The sequence below is a fragment of the Heterocephalus glaber genome, unplaced genomic scaffold (genome assembly GCF_053883595.1).
Source record: "Heterocephalus glaber isolate CG9 unplaced genomic scaffold, H.glaber_assembly_v1.0 deba00001615, whole genome shotgun sequence".
In the NCBI taxonomy this organism is placed as follows: Eukaryota; Metazoa; Chordata; class Mammalia; order Rodentia; family Bathyergidae; genus Heterocephalus; species Heterocephalus glaber.
The window spans coordinates 211,173-227,784 of record NW_028258386.1 but is presented as its reverse complement, the minus strand read 5'-3'; the positions used below and the strand labels follow the sequence as shown (position 1 = coordinate 227,784).

Sequence of the window (16,612 nt, the reverse complement as noted above, 5' to 3'; positions counted from 1 at the left end):
AAACTGCAGTACCAGAAGCGATGTGTGACGTGGAGCATGGTCATGGTGGAGGGTGAAACCAAGCTCACCGTGGTGCCCCTGGCTGCAGATTCAGCTCACACAGTTCTGTCAAGGTCAGAAAACACAGCCCACAGCTCCTTGGTGTTGCGTCTTGACAACTGTGCTTTTGCCACATGAGGAGAACTGGGTGATTTCCATCCACAACTCTGAACCTGGCTCTTAGGATCACAACCAAAGACCCCAGTCTCATCTCTCCTGATAACATTTCTCAAAAAGCTAGAATCTGAAGTGGCTCAGTTGCACAGTGCCAGTGGAATTAACATTTCAGTTAATTTGTTGTTCCTGATCTGTAACTTACAGCATGCCTTAAAGCATACCTCTCCGCAGTAGCTCACAGCCCACTGACTGCACCCGACAAATTGAAACTTCTGTCACTGTCACTAAGGTGCAACATGCTGCTGTCCTGCTGATCATCCGTGCCTTTCTGTTGGGTGGCACTCGGCAGTAGCATTCACCTGTTTTTCTTTAACCACACCTCATATCCTCAACTCAAAATACATAGGTTTTTAAATTTAAAATAACTAGATGCCGAGCATGGTGGCACATGCCTGTAATCCTAGCACTCAAGAGGCTGAGTCAGGAGGATCATCATGAGTTTGAAGCCAGCCTGGGCTACATAGTGAGTCCAGGGCCCGCCTGAGCTACACAGCGAGACCCTGCCTCAAAAAAGCCACATACACAAAAAAAAGTGGAATCACAGTGGGTGTGATGTTCTGATCAGTGTGATTTTAGCTGTGTCTCAGATACAGAGATGCATAATTCCCTTTCCTGTTGGACAGTATGACCTACCTTGGCTCCATACCAGCCACCCCACTGTAGATGAGCCTGTGAGCATTCCCAGGCCCTCTTGAACCTAAGCAGTGTTCTGCCTGCAACTTGTGAGGCCGCAGCTTTCTCTAGACCAGAATGGCTGCATCAGAGCCATCTTGAGTCTAATTGTGTCCAAATTGTTTTCTGTTTTTTAACATATTTTTATTAGTGCATATTGTTTTGCAAAATACTATGCTTCAGCATGACATTTTCATACATGCACAGAACATATGTTGGTCACATCTCCCCCAATACCCTCTTTACCTCCCCCCTCCCCCTGTGTTTTTTTTTAAGCAATCACCGCCTCAAATACAAGCAGTGGATGGTAGGCTATGAATTAGCTGAGCTGTGAATGAGTGTGTTCATTGAGGGAAGACCACTCCTTCCTTCCAGGGCTTTCAGTTCTGCCAGGCCCAGCGCCCCTTTGTAGTAACAGCATTCAGGAGAAGTAATGGGAAGCAATTCATTATTCAGGAGCTAATGCTTCACGTAAATGTCAGGTCTCACTTCCATGGCGACAGGATGGGGAGTCAGGTGGTGGCACAGACCTGAATCAGCTGGGGGTGGTGAGGAGAGGGAAGTACAGAGGAAGTATGTGCCCTGGACAAAACCTGCATGGGAATAGACTAGACCCAGGCTGGAGTGAGAGAGTAGAGTGGCCCCAGCAGGCCGAGGCATCCTTGCAGCAGCTGCACCAGATGTGGAAGGGTCCTTGGGCCCCTGGTCCAGCTCTGAGGACACCTCTAGTGTCCAGTGCTCCAAAACACTTTGGTCACAGGAAATAGTGAATTAAAAAGCAAAACCATTTTGTCTACCAAAACCAAAAATCAAGAATTAGACCCGGCCATGGAGGAGATCTTGCCTTCCTCAGATTCCTCAGGGACTCCCCTCTTTTTGGTCTGTGGCACCCAGTGGTGGTGGTGGTGGTGGGATGACGAAGCATTACCTCTGTCTCATCTGGGAGTAGCAGAGGCTGGGACAGTTCAAGGCCCTGCCCCAGCTGTCTGGGCAGGCGCAGGGCTCTGGGCCCTGTGTTTTCAGAAGGAGCTGCCCACCAGGGTGAATCTGCTTGGTGACTTTGTGATTGCAAAAACAGCATAATTTTTTTTAAATCCTCAGGAACAATTATTTACTTGTCAAAGTGACTAAGAATTATTTTTTCACATTAGACTTTTATACTTCATCTTGCAGAAAAAAGGTTAGAAGAGGAGTTTTTCCCTGGAAAATGAGGAAAAGTATGAAGATCACCTGTTATTTCTGGCTCAGGGTGGAAAATAAGATAATTCATGATACCAAATTCTAACAACATCTCCTGGTTTTGAAAGGTAACTTTGTAACCAAAAGTTTTCAAAAATCAGTTTGAAAAGGAATATGATGAAAATCACGGCCCCTGACCCCATCACTTAGCCCTAGCCTACTCTCACATGTTTCTCTCTGTAGCTCCTTGTCATCTGCAAACATCACTGCCTTTCCACATGGGGAAGCTCAAAGAGAGCTCAGGGCACAGAACTTGCTCCCCGGGCACTGGTGTCCAAGTGCCGGAACACATCCCAGTCGGGATGAGTGCTGTCCTCACATGGCTGTCACCTCCTGCAGCCACACAGCTCTGTGCCTTGCATCTTCCTAAGTCACCGCATAGGACACTCCTGTCTCTGGGTCCCACCCGGTCTGCATGGCATCTTTCTTCCTAGCTGTCTAACTGTATTGAGGACACTGAGCAGAGACTTCTACCCCATCTCCCATCCGGGACATGCGTGCTGCTTCTGCCCTTCTCTTTTATGAATTAACACTGATCAGCATATTCCTTCTTTACTAGTCAAGGAGCTTCCCGACAAATAATAGAAGCTAACTTTTGCTGATTAAACAGAAATGAGTTTCCTAAAGAATATTAATATGTATGTGAAGAGGGACAGAGGAAAACGGATGGATAGGCAGAAATACACTGTGCCAGTGGACAGGAGAAGTAGCTTTAGGCTCAGGTGGCATCCAGAGGCACACTGGGTAGCCAGCCTGGTTGATGCACGGCCATGTGCCACGCTGCCCCCCTTCCCAATCCCCAAGGCTCTTGCACCAAGTGAATTTCATGGCCACTTGGTTTTAAAGCAGTGAAACAACAGAGGACGTAGGCTGGGGTGGCTAGGTGTGTCCAGGTAGGGCAGGAGCTGCCTGCTTGCTTGTGGTGTCAGGTCCACCTGCCTGTGGGCCACCAACCATGAACCAAACTGCTCTTGAACATTGCATTGCTTTGCATAATTGTGAGAGGTAGTCACAGACTTTGAGGCAGGCAGCGGAACCACTGAGCTAAATCCCTGGCCCCTTGCAGACTTTAAATCTTTGTTTTGGGACCAAGAAATTGAGAGGTATGGTTTTATCTCTTTAAACATGTATTATCAACTGGAAAGTTCTGATGTAGATGGTGCATACTTACAGCGCTCAGGTTTCAGACCCTCTTGGACTTCACTGTGAGGAAGAGCAGTGTCCCCTGGAGTGGTGGTTGTTCAGGACACACAGCTGGCTCTGGCCCTGCTGCTGTGAGGTGAACAAGGCTCAGGACAGCCCTGGCCTCCGCTGGGTCCCTGGGTCCCTGTGCTGCTTGCAGAGTGACCTGTGCCACCCCCACTGTTCAGTGGCCTTGGAGACACAGGTGGTGTAGGACCTCACAGTGCAGCTAGAGGTGGCCGCTGCCTGGAAGCCTTGTCTTGCTGGGAACATTGAGAACAGGCAGAGTGGCAGCTGAGGTTTGTGCCCCCATACTGTCCTGTTGCATTGTTAGTAATCCCTGGGAGTGTTGCCACCAAAATTCGGTACTGAGGACTGAACCCAGGGCCTTCACACTGACCTATAGCCCCAGCCCTTTTATTTAAATTTTGTGAGACAGGTCTTGCTAAGTTGTAATATGTGTGCATTACCTCAGTGTTATAAGCATGTTCCTCACCCTAAATTGTTCATCTTTCAGCAAATGACTGTGTCTAGAGACCAGAGACTTGTTTCTAACATTTGCTTCCTTAAAAAAGCAACCCAACCCAAACCCCTCAGTGGCAGAGGTGTAGGGCTGGCCTAGAGAAGCCAGGTTGGTCACAAGGTGACTTCTGAGACCCACCACAGTCCAGGCAGCGACCATGAGCATGAAGAAGGTTCTCCTCCTCCCTGTGTACCCTCCAAGCCTCACAGTGAGCTCAGGTGTCCCTTCCTGTCCTCAGGACTGTGGGTAGAGCCATTCCTACCTGAGAACAGCTGTCATCCTGCACTCAGAGTCAGAGTCCCCCGGAGAGAGCCCAGAGCCACACTTTCACCCCAGCTTGCCGCAGTTTTGGGGTCCTTGGACTCTGTTTCCTGGCTTAGGGGCAAGTGCACTGGCCAATGTATCACCCACAGCCACACCCAATGAATGAAGTGACCTGTCCGCTGCAGCCTGTGCTGGCAGCAGGAGAGGCTACGCCTGGAAAGTGCATGCTCATTCCACTTCCAGCACCAGAAGGTCCTCTAGGGCGGGCTGCAGCAGGCAGGCTCAGAGGCTGTCCCACAGTCGGTCTTGAGCAAGACCAGTGTAGACTCCCCCGAGGCCACCACACCTCCTTTTCACACATTGTTTTATTTTTCTTTGTTTTTGCAGCATCAAACCCAGGGCCCACCTGCTCTTCCTCTTCAGCTCCGCTCCACACCTCCTTTCCACCTCTAGTGCTGGGGTTCCCAACATCTCCCACGACAGGTTGCTTCTGGTGTCAGGATATTTAAGTCTGAACTTATCACTGAGCTGGCTGCCTGGGCGACCATGTGCCTCTTGGGGAGAGGCCTTAGGCCTGCAGAAGAGGAACATGGCAATCCAGAGCCACAAAGCTACCCCGAGGCCACACACCCCTTTTCTCTTCAGAGTGGGGGGAGTGTCCCATGCTTGGTGTGGCATCAGCCCTTCCCCAGGTGGCAAAGGTCCTGGTAAAGTGTGGACCACGGTCACTGTGGCTCCGTGACTCAGGCAGCTCTTGGTGTTTCTCCAAAGTGCTTCCTGACTGGAGTTTTGTTCTTAAGATAAATTTGTTATCATAATATTAAGTGCTTAAGTTTAACATCCATCCAGAGCATCTCAGCAGCGGCCTCAGGCTAAGAACAGCTTTTCCTAAGCCACTCCGTCCCTGTGCTCTCCTGGCTGCTGAAGGCACCTCTACCCTGATTCCTCACACCGGGGATTAAGCGGGGATTTCTGCTCACTTGTCTGAATGTTTTTTTCCAGTATTAGGGATCAAACCTAAGGGTGCTATACCAAGCCTAGGGGTGCAGTACCCCACCTCCCCCCGTTCATTTTGAGACAGAGCCTCTCTTAGTTGCCCAAGCAGGGCTATAACTTACCACCCTCCTGCCTCCGCCTCTCAAATAGCTGGGATTACTGCCATGTGCCATGATATCCAGCTAAAACAATTATACTAGCTTGATTAAGATACAGTTCACATAGAGTATATAGTTCTTGCAAAGTGTGATGGCACACCCCTGTCATCCTAGCACTTGGGAGGTTGAGGCAAGAGGATGGCCACAAATTCAAGGCCAACCTGGGCTACATAGTGAGATCCTGTCTCAAAACATACATACAGACAGACAGACAGACAGACAGTACAGTTTCTTGGGCTAGGGTAGCTTAAGTGGGGAGCACTTGCTGACATACACAGGCCCCAGGTTCCATCCCCAGCACTGCAACAAAACAAAAGTGAATTTTTCAGACTGCAAAGTGTACAGTTCTGTGGTTTTTAGTATTTTCATGTGGTTGTGCAACCATCACCACTGCCTGATCCTGAGCACTTTATTACCCAAAGAAGAAACCCCAGGCCTTGGCCCTCCACAACCACTAACCCCTTCCTATGCGTATGGGTTGGCCCACACAGGTCAGAAGTGAATGGAACCCTGTGATTGTGGTCTTTGTGGCTGGCGTCTCTCAGTGGCTGTGATGTATTCAGAGGTCAGCGGGTCAGTGGGTCATTCTGAGAGAGAGAGAGAGAGAAGACCCCCAGAGGCTGACACATGGGCACATGGGCTATTGTCTCTGTCAGGATCACTGCACATCTGGGAGCTCCTTTCTGGGCCCTTGCTTCTTGGCATGTCTGTCTCAGCGCCACAGTGGTGTTTGGGTTGTAAACGTGGAGTTTGCAGTGCTGGGTGTTTATGGGGGACAAAATGATACACAGCTCCTGAGTGCAGTGTGGAGTGATTGAAGCAAGCTAATCAGCACAAGGCGGGAGAATGTGAACTTGGCCCCGAGCAGCTCCAAAATATGTAATGTGCACTCGCCACACACCACACTGTGCAGCAGATCTAAAGACACCACATGCATGTGTGGACTGTCACCCAGGACCGTCATCCCTCTCTGCGTCCCAGCCCCAGCCTCTGTTGCCACATTCTGCTCTGGTCCCCTGTCCTCAATCACTTTCTTTCTTTCTTTATTTATTTATTTATTTGATCCTAGGTGCTTTAGCTCAGATATCTTTTTTTTTCCCCCCTTAGATTCTTTTATTGGTACATTTTAGGTATACAATACATTTACATTTATCATTGGGTTCTTGTACCTGTACATGATATAGCTTGGTTCTTATTTTTTCCCCGTTTCCTGCCCTCCCTTCACCCCCTCCACCCCTCCCTATTTACAAAGACTTTGTTTCCATCCTTGGTCATTTTAGATTCCACAGGGAAGCAGGAGCATGCAGTTTTGTCCAATCCTCGGGAACAGAGACTGGTTCCGTTGTGTGCACCACGGTCTCCTCCCTCATTCTTCTGATGGCAGCCACTTAGAGCTACCCCATAACTTGGCCTTCATAAATACTGCTGTGCTGAACCAGGATGTATCGACATCTTTTGACAAACTGATTTCATATCTTTTTGGTAAATACGCAGATCAGGATTGCTGGATCCCATGCTGGATTGACTAGCATAGGTTTGTATTCAGCTTTGGAAAAAAGTGTGAGTCTTCCAACTTTGCTTTTCTTTTGCAAGATTCTTTTGGCTATTCTGGGTCCCTTGCATTTCTATGTGAGTTTTAGGGTCAGCTGGTCAATTTATGAAAAATAATCACCTGGATTTTTGGTAGGGATTACATCAAATCAGTAAGTCACTGTGAGGCTTGCTGTCTGTCCTTGTAGTATTAAATCTTCTGGCCCAACTCTTGCATTTACTGGTTAAGTTTGTTGCTAAATACTTGATATCATGTCAGTAAGATCTCCTGTTTCCTTGACTTCCTTCCTTTCAGATGGCTGTAGCTACTGGATAGTCAATTGTTCATGGATCCTGTCCAATGTGGCCTTGGGATTCATTTATCAGCCCTAATCCTTTTTATTTTTATATGGATTCCATAGGATTTTCTGTATGTAGATCCTGTAATCTGCGATGATAGATTTCCTTTGTCCCTCTAGATCTAGATGCCTCCACCTGTCCTTACCCCACCCCAGTGCCCCCTGGCACCTAGTGCCATGTGTGTCTGGTGGTGACAGCAGAGTCCTCTTCTTGGTCCTCACCCGGGAGCCTTTTGGTCTCCTGTGGATCCTTTATGAGGGGGAAGGGGGTTCCTGTCCCTCGTGGGTGAATATGGTTATCACGGGTTTGTTGGAAGTGTCACGTCTCTTTCAGTGCAAACAGTTCGTGTGCTTTTGTCCTTTATTCTGTTAGTGTGGTGTTTTAAGCTATTGAGCCAGCCATGCACTCCCCAGATAAACCCACTCAGGCATGATGTATCAGCCTTTGTGTGCTTTCTTCGGTTAAAAATTTTTTACATGTCTATTCATAATGATTATTGGCCTATAGTTTTTTTGTTACACATCTGTCTCATTTTGCTATCAGGTAATATTGGTCCCATAGAATGAGCTAGGGAATAATCTCTCCTGTATTTGTGAAGTTTGTAAGGTATTGATTGGTGGCTCCTGATATACTGATACACTTTTTTGTGTGTGTTTTTGCTTTTTGTTTTGGTTTTTTGAAACAGGGTCTCCTTTGTAATTTAGGCTGGCCTTGAACTCACTATGTAGCCCAGGTTGACATTGAACTTTGGCAATCCTCCTGCCTCAGCCTAAGTGCTAGGATCCCAGGCATACGCCACCATGCCTGGCTAATACTTTTTGTTTTTTGAGACAGGGTGTGGCTATATAGCCCAAACTGGTCTTGAACTCTGTGATCCTCCTGCCTCAGCCTCCTGAATGCTCGGTTTACAGGCCTGTGCCACCACGCCTGGCAGTTCATGATTTTCTTTCGTACCGGGGATCGAACTCGGGACTTCCCGCTTGCAAGGCAGGCAGCAGAACCACTGAGCTAAATCCCTGGCCATCATGATATATTTTAATCCAGGGAAGTAATACCTTCTCATCCAAGTACCAGTGGGTACTTAGCAACTTCAGCCTCATTTTGATGGGCATGGACTGAAACTCCAGACCTGAGTGCTCCTGTGGGCTTTTCCCACCCCCATTGCCCTGGGGCTGGAGGCTGTGGGGACCGCGTCCTGATCACTGAGCTAGTCCTGCGTCTCCCCCCAGCAGCCATCTTAGAGGAGGATGTAGCTACCTGGGGAGGGGGGAGCCCAAGTCTGTCTCTCCCCTGAGAGTGCAGAGCAGAACGGAGGCTGCTCTCATCTCCTTGCACCTCACCCCTACCCCTAGGAGCAGCTCCCGGCCCTGCTGGGCAGCATCTCATCAGTGCTGCCACCCTGGCTTGACAACTCAGATCCACCTCTGACCCTGTGATCTCCCGCAGGTCCCGCGTGCACGGACCCCGTGGCCGGAAGCTCCAGGGATGACCAGCCCCTCCCCGCGCATCCAGATCATCTCCACGGACTCCGCGGTTGCCTCGCCCCAGCGCATCCAGGTACTGGCCCGCCTGTCCCAAGACAGACTCAGTTCTTGGAAACGAAAAACAGTTTATGTTAGCCTCACTAACTTACTATTGTTGTTGTTTGGTTTTTTGAGACCAGATCTCACTGTGTATTCCAGGCTGGCTTTAAACTCCCAATTCTGGGATTATAGGCATGCATCACCACACCAGCTTTTGTTTTGGTTTTGGTTGTTTGAGACAGGGTTTCCCTGTGTAGCCCAGGCTGGCCTTAAACTCACAGCCATCCTCTGCCTCAGCCTTCCGGGTGCTGGATCATAGGCGTGTACTACCATGCCCTGCTCTAACCCACTGGCTTCAAAAGCACATTGGATCACTGCCTTGTGCTAAATGGGCTGTCTTCATCGGTAGTCACATCCCATGCCCCATGAAAAAGTTAATGTCCTGGGCAATCAGTTTTTAGGATGTCACTTTTCTTACTTCACGCAATAGTAATAATATGTTTGCCTCGTAGTTCGTGGTGAGGAACCAGGAGATGTTCCTGCAAAGTGTTCAGCAGGGTGCTGGCACCTGACAGTGTTCCATGGGTGCTGGTTATCTGCCACCTGCACATGACGGCCCTTTGCAACACCCTCCACTTCACTAACTGCCACTCGTGCTGGGATGGGTCCCTGTTTTTACCCTGTGAACAGAGGAGGCAGGGACCTTGGGCTCAGGGGCAGTGACTGGGGACTTGAACAGTGTGGATGATAGTGCAGATGCTCTGTCATCTCAGCTGCAGGTCCGGAGGCCAAACCAGAGCATGCCAGGAACAGTGGCGTGGTTGGCAGGGGCAGAGCAGAACTTGAGTTCCGGCCATGGCAGAGAGTGCAGGTCGGGAGGCGTCTGGTGTTAAGAGGGTCAGGTGTAGGCAAACTCTATGGTGTTGGCCTACTCTTAAGAGATTTTAGGGCCAGGGATAGATATAGATCTATATAGATATATATATATCTATATAGATCTATATAGATATATATATGCTCAGTGGCACCGCACCTACCTGGCAAGCACAAGGTCCTAAATTTGATTCCCTATACCAAAAAAAAAAAAAAAAGATTTTACAACTCTCCTATTGCAAACTGGGATGAGTAAGGACCAAGGAATGCAGAATGTGCTGTTAAGAAGCCTTATTTACAGAAGCTGGTGTGGCTCTTTTAGCCTCAATCTGTGGGGGGGACCTGGGAAGGCTCCGAGAGTGTTCATTGCCCTCAGGTTAGGAGCTCCGTGCACCTGCTTCCTGCTCTCCCTGCACTGCTCTTGTCTGCTGGTGCTGTGAGCAGGTCCTGATGCGCACCTCTCCCCACCTGACCCTGGGGTGCTGCTGAGCACTCTTTGTAAGCTTCTGCTCTCCAGTGACAACGACAGATAAGGACCCAGGCCAGAAGGCTCTGCAGCATGTGCTGAGTGTCTTGAGGGGGGCGCACGTTTCCCATTTTGTCGTGAGCACATTTTCTGTCTAGCACACATCATGCTAGGTAGGCAGCAGCTGTCTTGAGCATGGTGCTCAGCCCCACAGTGGCCCTAACACAATGTTGCCAATTTGTCCTTGGTGTGGAGCTTCAGGTCCTAGGGAAGAGCTTGGGGCGTGAGCTCCTTGTACAGTGAACACAGCTGGAAACCTTCCCATGTGAACCGTAAGTGATACTGGATGAGCCATGTGCCACTCAACACAGTCTCATGCTGGCCGCTGCTTAGCTCTGTGACCTTACAACCAGTCCGGGCTTCTGTGTGTTTTTAGTTTTGTTTTTTTTGTTTTCAGGTTGTTTTTGAGACAGGATCTTGCTATGTAGTTCAGGCTGGCCTTGAACTCACTATGTAGCCTAGGCTGGCCTCAAATTCACAGTGATCCTCCTGCCTCAACCTCCCCAGTGCTGGATTACAGGCCTGTGCCACCATGCCTGGCTTTTTGTCATTGTGTTTTGTTTTAGCGTATTCTAATTCGTAACAGTTGTGTTTCATCTGAAAGCAAGCAAGGAAGGATGATTTCACAAGGGTGGCAGGCTAGACAGGAAGAGCGTTGGCTCAGGCTAGACAAACCGAGGGTCACCTTCTGTCCCCACTCAACTGCGTGACCCGAGCAGTTCCCAGACCCCATAGCTGTGCAGTGACGATGCACCTGGTTTGTTATGAGGTTGTGAAAGGGCTGAGATAAGGCCTGGGAGCCTGTAGGCAGCAGGACCAGTGAATGGTAGCAACTGTGTGCACTGCACAATATTTTACTATGCCAGTACAGATTTCTTTCAAAAGCTAAAATGTATCATCCATTACTCACGACTGTCTTTACTTCCTGTTTCTACAAGTGGCACTGAAGCTGTAACCCTAGCATAAAGTCAGCATTGTGAAATTGTTCCAGAAAAGCTCTCGACTGTGCCCCCCCATTCCCCTGGGCGACCGTGCGCCTCGGGAGCAGTGGTTACTCAGGCCTTGCACTCCTGAGCTCACCACGTGGCCTCATGTTTTCCTGCAGATTGTGACAGACCAGCAGACAGGACAGAAGATCCAGATTGTCACCGCAGTGGACGCCTCGGGCTCCTCTAAGCAGCAGTTCATCCTGACCAGCCCCGATGGCGCTGGCCCTGGGAAGGTGATCCTGGCTTCCCCAGAGACGCCCAGCCCCAAGCAGCTCATCTTCACCACCTCAGACAGCCTGGTCCCTGGCAGGATCCAGGTGAGGCTCTACAGCCCTGTCCTTGCCTGCCTCCACCTCTCACAGTGGCCACAGCCGCCCCTGGAGGTGCTGGGTCCCTGGTGCTGCTGAGCCGGAGGACCCTTCTCAGGCAAGGTCCCAGGCAGCTCTGAGCCCGGGACATTTCAGGGGCGCCATCCAGGACGACCTGGCTGGACAAGAACCCTAGCTGTTCCCTCCATCCTGTCCTGACTGCTGTGTGTGTTCCAAAATCCTTATTTACCTGCATCTGTGGTCAGTGTGCATGATATGACATTCACCATGGAAACCACTCTTAGGTGTGGGGTGGCATTAGGGCACTTGGAGTGCTGTGCCATCCATCTGTACCTTTCCCTCCTGCACGGAAGCCCCTGCCGAGGGAATCACACACAAGTGCTCCAAAATGGAGATACTCAGGAGTGACTTCTGTCTGTGTGAGTCCAATGGTCCCAGGCACCTGGTCATAGTCTTGGTCACATGGTGTCTTTCCTTTGGGACAGGCTCATTTCCCTTAACGCACTGTCTCCATGACTTGTGTTGGAGCACAGATCTGAGTCTCCTCCTCTTGATGGCCATGGAACGTCCCTCACAGGGACATCTTTCCATGCCACCCCTTGGCTGTTACTGCCAGGTCGTGTGTTTGGGGAGGACTTGCCACTGTGCAGAAACTGAAGGAGGGAGAGAATGATTTTCTCTGCAGAACTGGACTCCAAGCCCAGTGTGTCCAGCTTTCAGGGCTGAACTACAGTTAGTGAGCCTGCTTCACCCTCCCTTCCAGCCACACTGAACTCTGCAGCCCCGGCCTCGCTGGTGCCTAGCGCACCCTTGCTTGGACAAGGCTGATGCGATACAGTGGAGTGTTTGACGGGAGGCCACTGTGGTATGGTCACGGTGTCTGGGCCCTGCGTGAAACTGAGTGAAAGTTGTGGTGCTCTCCTAGATGGTGGCACTGTGGCCCTGGCCAGCACACCTTCTGGTGTCCTTTTCAGCACTTCTTGATGGGGCAGTACTGGGAGGACCTCATCCTCTTCTAGGGGCATGGGTGACTCCATATGGCCCATCTCTGGGTGCCAAGCTGTGCTGAAGCCCCAGCCATGGACCACCCGAGTGTCAGGCAGGTGCCAGCTGGAATTTCCCCGCTCTGCTCGAGTTGTGCCTAGCACCCAGGACAGGACAAGAGTGTTAAACATCACTTCACTTCTCCTCTGGTTCTGAGCATGCTGTCTGCTGATCTCCCCAGATTGTCACGGATTCGGCGTCCGTGGAGCGCCTGCTGGGGAAGGCCGAGGTCCAGCGGCCGCAGGTGGTGGAGTACTGTGTGGTCTGCGGCGACAAAGCCTCAGGTAGGTGCCCTACAGCAGGTGGGGGTGTTCAGGAGGCCTCGTGTGTGGTCGGTGTACGGGCATCAGTTGTGTGCTCCACTTTTCCGAGCAAGCAGCAGTGTGAGGAAATAGAGAGTCGCTTCTCAGGACATTAGAACACCGGGAAGCTGGAGCACCAACTCCCATGACTTGAGCCCCAGTGGCACGTCGTGTTTCTATGTGGCAAGAGCCTGGTTTCCATCTGCACAGGTTCTGCCCCTTCACAAGAGGCCTCACCCTGACCGTCCCTGGACCCACCAGGTGATGAGCCATCACGGAGTGCAGGAAGCACAGGGCTGCACCCGGCAGGAACTGTGCCAGCCTGGGCCAAGTGACACCTGTGCCCTTCGGGGAGGGAGCCCGAAGGACAGGGTCCTACCACAAAGTCACTGGGGAGTGAGCAGGAGGGGCCAAACGAGGGAGGGGAGGCACTGCCAAGGCACAGTTGCAGATGGACACTCACTTGTCCCAGGTTTGATTGTGGTTATTTAGAGAGGAGATTGGCCGCATCCTCTGGCTAGGCTCCTGCTCCCCTCTAGGACACCGCATCTCTGCCCGGGGTGCCCACCTTGCTCCCTAGCTCTGAAAGGTAGCCTCATGCCCTCAACCCCAGGAGCAGGAGGGCTGCCCAGCACAGACCTCTCAGTGTTTGCTGCTTCCCCTCGGCGTTAACTCCTCAGAGACCTGCCTTCCCTGCGGAGTGTCTCAGCAGAGCCCACATCCCATGCCCAGCAAGGAAAAGCATGCTGCAGGCTCTGACCCCATAGTCCTCTCATCCAACAGGGCTGCTGGTTACACACAGCCCAAGTCACCCCAGGGCACAGAGCACCAGGAAGGGGAAGCAGTGCTGAGAGGGTAGTTTTAACACCGCTGTTGCTAGAAAAGCAAACTTGCGGTCCTCCAGATGCACTCTGGGAAATGGCTCCAACTCGGGAGCTTAAGATGGGGGACTTCAGTGGCCATCAGAAGTGAGCATCCCATGGACCGCCATGTCCCTACAGTGTCATGGTGGAGTTGGGCAGAGGCTCACATCCACCAGGAAGAAAGGGGGGAATCTGCGACAGCACCAGGAGGTATCCACCGAGGCAGAATGCTCTTCCCTGTCATGGGTGAGGGGTAGCCCAAAGAGGTTGCAGCAGCCACGACTGCTCCCACAGGTCTGAGGCCCAGCCAGAACAGCCTGGCCATCACTGTCTCATACCCCAGGGAAAGTGGGACCCAGCGTATGAGGGAGCTGGGAAACAGTTGGGGCACTGAGTCTGCTGCTGTGGCAGGTGCAGAAACCGCGCGCTGACGCAGTGTGGCGCTTACCACCCCTCTCTTCCCTCTCCTCCCAGGCCGGCACTATGGGGCCGTCAGCTGTGAAGGCTGCAAAGGCTTCTTCAAAAGGAGCGTGAGGAAGAACCTGACCTACAGCTGCCGCAGCAGCCAGGACTGCGTAATCAACAAGCACCACCGCAATCGCTGCCAGTTCTGCCGGCTAAAGAAGTGCCTGGAGATGGGCATGAAGATGGAGTGTGAGCTCAGGCTGCCTGGTGGGCGCGGGGTCTGGCTGCAAGGGAAACTGCTCAGGCTATGGCTCCACTCCCAGGGTGGCCAGCAGGGCAGAGCAGGGGCTCAAGACTCGGTGGGGCTGAGACCATGGCTCGCTCCAGCCCTGCCCCTGAGAGAGGGCTGCAAGGCTGGGGACCCGCTGCCTCCCAATTCGTCCCCACACCCGCCGTGTCCTGCCACACTCCCGTGCAGCAGGGTGCCCTGTGTGGAGCAGCAAGGAAGGGTGGACCCCTCCTCCCAGCTCCTGAGCCAGAACCCGGCAATGTGGGGGTCACTTCCCATCCTGGTGGTGAAAATGTGCCCCCAACAGGTTCCGAAGGGGTAGGGTCACACAGGCAGGGCACACTTGTCACCTAGACCAGACTGGCCCCCAGGGAAGACTGCAAAACAACACAATTCAGTACTCCACAAGTCCTTATGGAGCTGTGTCCTTTGAGAAATTAGAATGGTGAACCTAATGTCTGAGTAGTTTGATGTTTCTTTTATGCACTGATTTTGCTTTTTCCAAAGTGAATAACAATGCTGGGTGTCCTTCAGACTGGGAGGCTGAGGTGGAAGGAGCACAAATTCAAGCCCAGCCTGGGCTACCTAGCAACTTAGGATGACCCTGTCTCAGAATAAAAGATGGATGGATGAATGAATGAATGAATGAATGAATGAATGAATAAATAAATAAATAAATAAATAAATAAATAAATAAAATTGAAAAAAAGGCTGGATATGTGACTCAGTGTGAAGACCTTGGGTTCAGTACCCAGGGAAGTAAAATAGAACCACTGGCATGGTGTTGGAGTGGCCCACACTGCCCTGTCCTCTGTCCATAGTGAAAGTTCTATGCTGAGAGCACAGACTGGACTTAGTCTTTTGTAGCCACAGGTAGAGCTGCAAATTCGAGACCAGCTGGACTTCAGCTTGCCTCCTGGGACACCCAAGCTCAAGTCTCTGGGCTTGATGTCACCCTGTAGGGCCATCCTGCCCTCCTTCGTGGCTCATGGCACATGTGGTGCCAGGCTGCAGAGGGACGGGTAGGGACACTGCTGCACCCTCGAGGCTGTTTGGGCCTGGGGCAGGAATAGAGGGAGGCCCCGCCAGGCTGCCTGTGCTCTGGGGCTGCTGGGCCTAGATCCCTGATGGACAGATATGCAGGAGGGTGGCCTTCCCTGGTCAGAGTCATCTCTAAACATGAGTCCTCTCGTTGTGATATAAGCTGTGCAAAGCGAACGGAAACCCTTTGACGTTCAGCGGGAAAAGCCAAGCAACTGTGCAGCTTCCACAGAGAAGATCTACATCCGGAAGGACCTGCGGAGTCCCCTGATAGCCACACCCACGTTTGTGGCTGAAAAGGACGGTGCAAGGTCAGCCCCTGTTCCCCAAAGGGCAGCCCGGCTGCATCTCCTCCCAGGATGGCAGTTGTTCCATAGCTCAGGATTCAGCCCAGGTTGTGGTGTAGACAGCATGTGAGCTAAGGTCCTCGACAGTACAAGTTAATTGTGCCTTCTTTTCGTATTTGGAAGGGCAGGGGAAGAGGGAAGCCAGGCCCCACAGGGCATCGAAGAGAGTATCAAATCCATCCTGAGGATGTGATGATGCCAGGTCCCCTCCTGGGAGTGTGGCTAGACCATGGCCAGGGTAGATGCTGGGGCTGCCCGGGGTCTGGTGACTACTGGAAGTCACTCTGGTTTTTTTGTCTCAAGCAGACAGCCAGGTCTCCTGGACCCGGGGATGCTTGTGAATATCCAGCAGCCCCTGATTCGTGAGGACGGCACGGTGCTCCTGGCCACAGACTCCAAGGTGAGGCTCGAGTTCTGCTTCCTCCCCTCCCCATCCTCATGCAGTGCCCTCGGACACCTTACTCAGGGACACTGTAGCTTTTTAGAACCCTTGCTCGGCCAGGGCTGGCACTCAGGTCCACTATCAGGCACCAGAGTCTGAACTTCCGGGTGACGGACACTCCATGGTCCCGTTCTCACATTTTCCCTGGTACACACATAGCAGAACTGCCACCTGCACATGACGGCCCTTTGCAACAGCCCCCACTTCATTTTGCAAAACTGGAGATTGAACTCAGATTGAACTTCACACTGAGCTACATCCCCAGCCTTTTTTATTTGTTATTTTGAGATGGAGTCTCCCTGAATTGCATAGCCTAGTCTTGAGCTGTCAATCCTCCTGCCTCAGCCTCCCAAGTATCTGGGATTACAGTCATGTGGCATTCTGCCCAGTTTAGAGGAAGTTAATTTATACACAGTGAGCACTCTGTGTGAACTACTAAGAGCTAATTACTGTCTCTGGAGGAAGGAAAATGAGTGTAAAAACTGTGTGGTTGAAAAGG

The 16,612-nt window shown here is 51.5% G+C and overlaps 1 protein-coding gene across 8 annotated transcripts in view; it reads left to right on the top strand.

The window, feature by feature from the left end:
- Nr2c2 (nuclear receptor subfamily 2 group C member 2) overlaps window positions 1-16,612 on the top strand; it is a 75,188-nt gene that overhangs the window by 46,953 nt on the left and 11,623 nt on the right. For 3 of the 8 annotated variants that reach the window (XR_015445671.1, XM_004870470.4, XM_087196815.1), the window contains exons 2-9: window positions 1-113; window positions 2,062-2,195; window positions 8,587-8,697; window positions 11,168-11,368; window positions 12,606-12,708; window positions 14,064-14,243; window positions 15,488-15,635; window positions 15,975-16,071. Coding sequence is in view for 7 of the 8 variants with exons in the window: in XM_004870470.4 (XP_004870527.1) it covers window positions 8,626-8,697; window positions 11,168-11,368; window positions 12,606-12,708; window positions 14,064-14,243; window positions 15,488-15,635; window positions 15,975-16,071 (801 nt within the window). In the remaining variant the exon portion in view is untranslated. Of the gene's footprint in view, window positions 114-2,061; window positions 2,196-6,530; window positions 6,785-8,586; window positions 8,698-11,167; window positions 11,369-12,605; window positions 12,709-14,063; window positions 14,244-15,487; window positions 15,636-15,974; window positions 16,072-16,612 lie in introns of all 8 variants that reach the window. The other 5 variants (XM_013067725.3, XM_087196817.1, XM_087196816.1 and 2 more) reach the window with 4 other exon arrangements.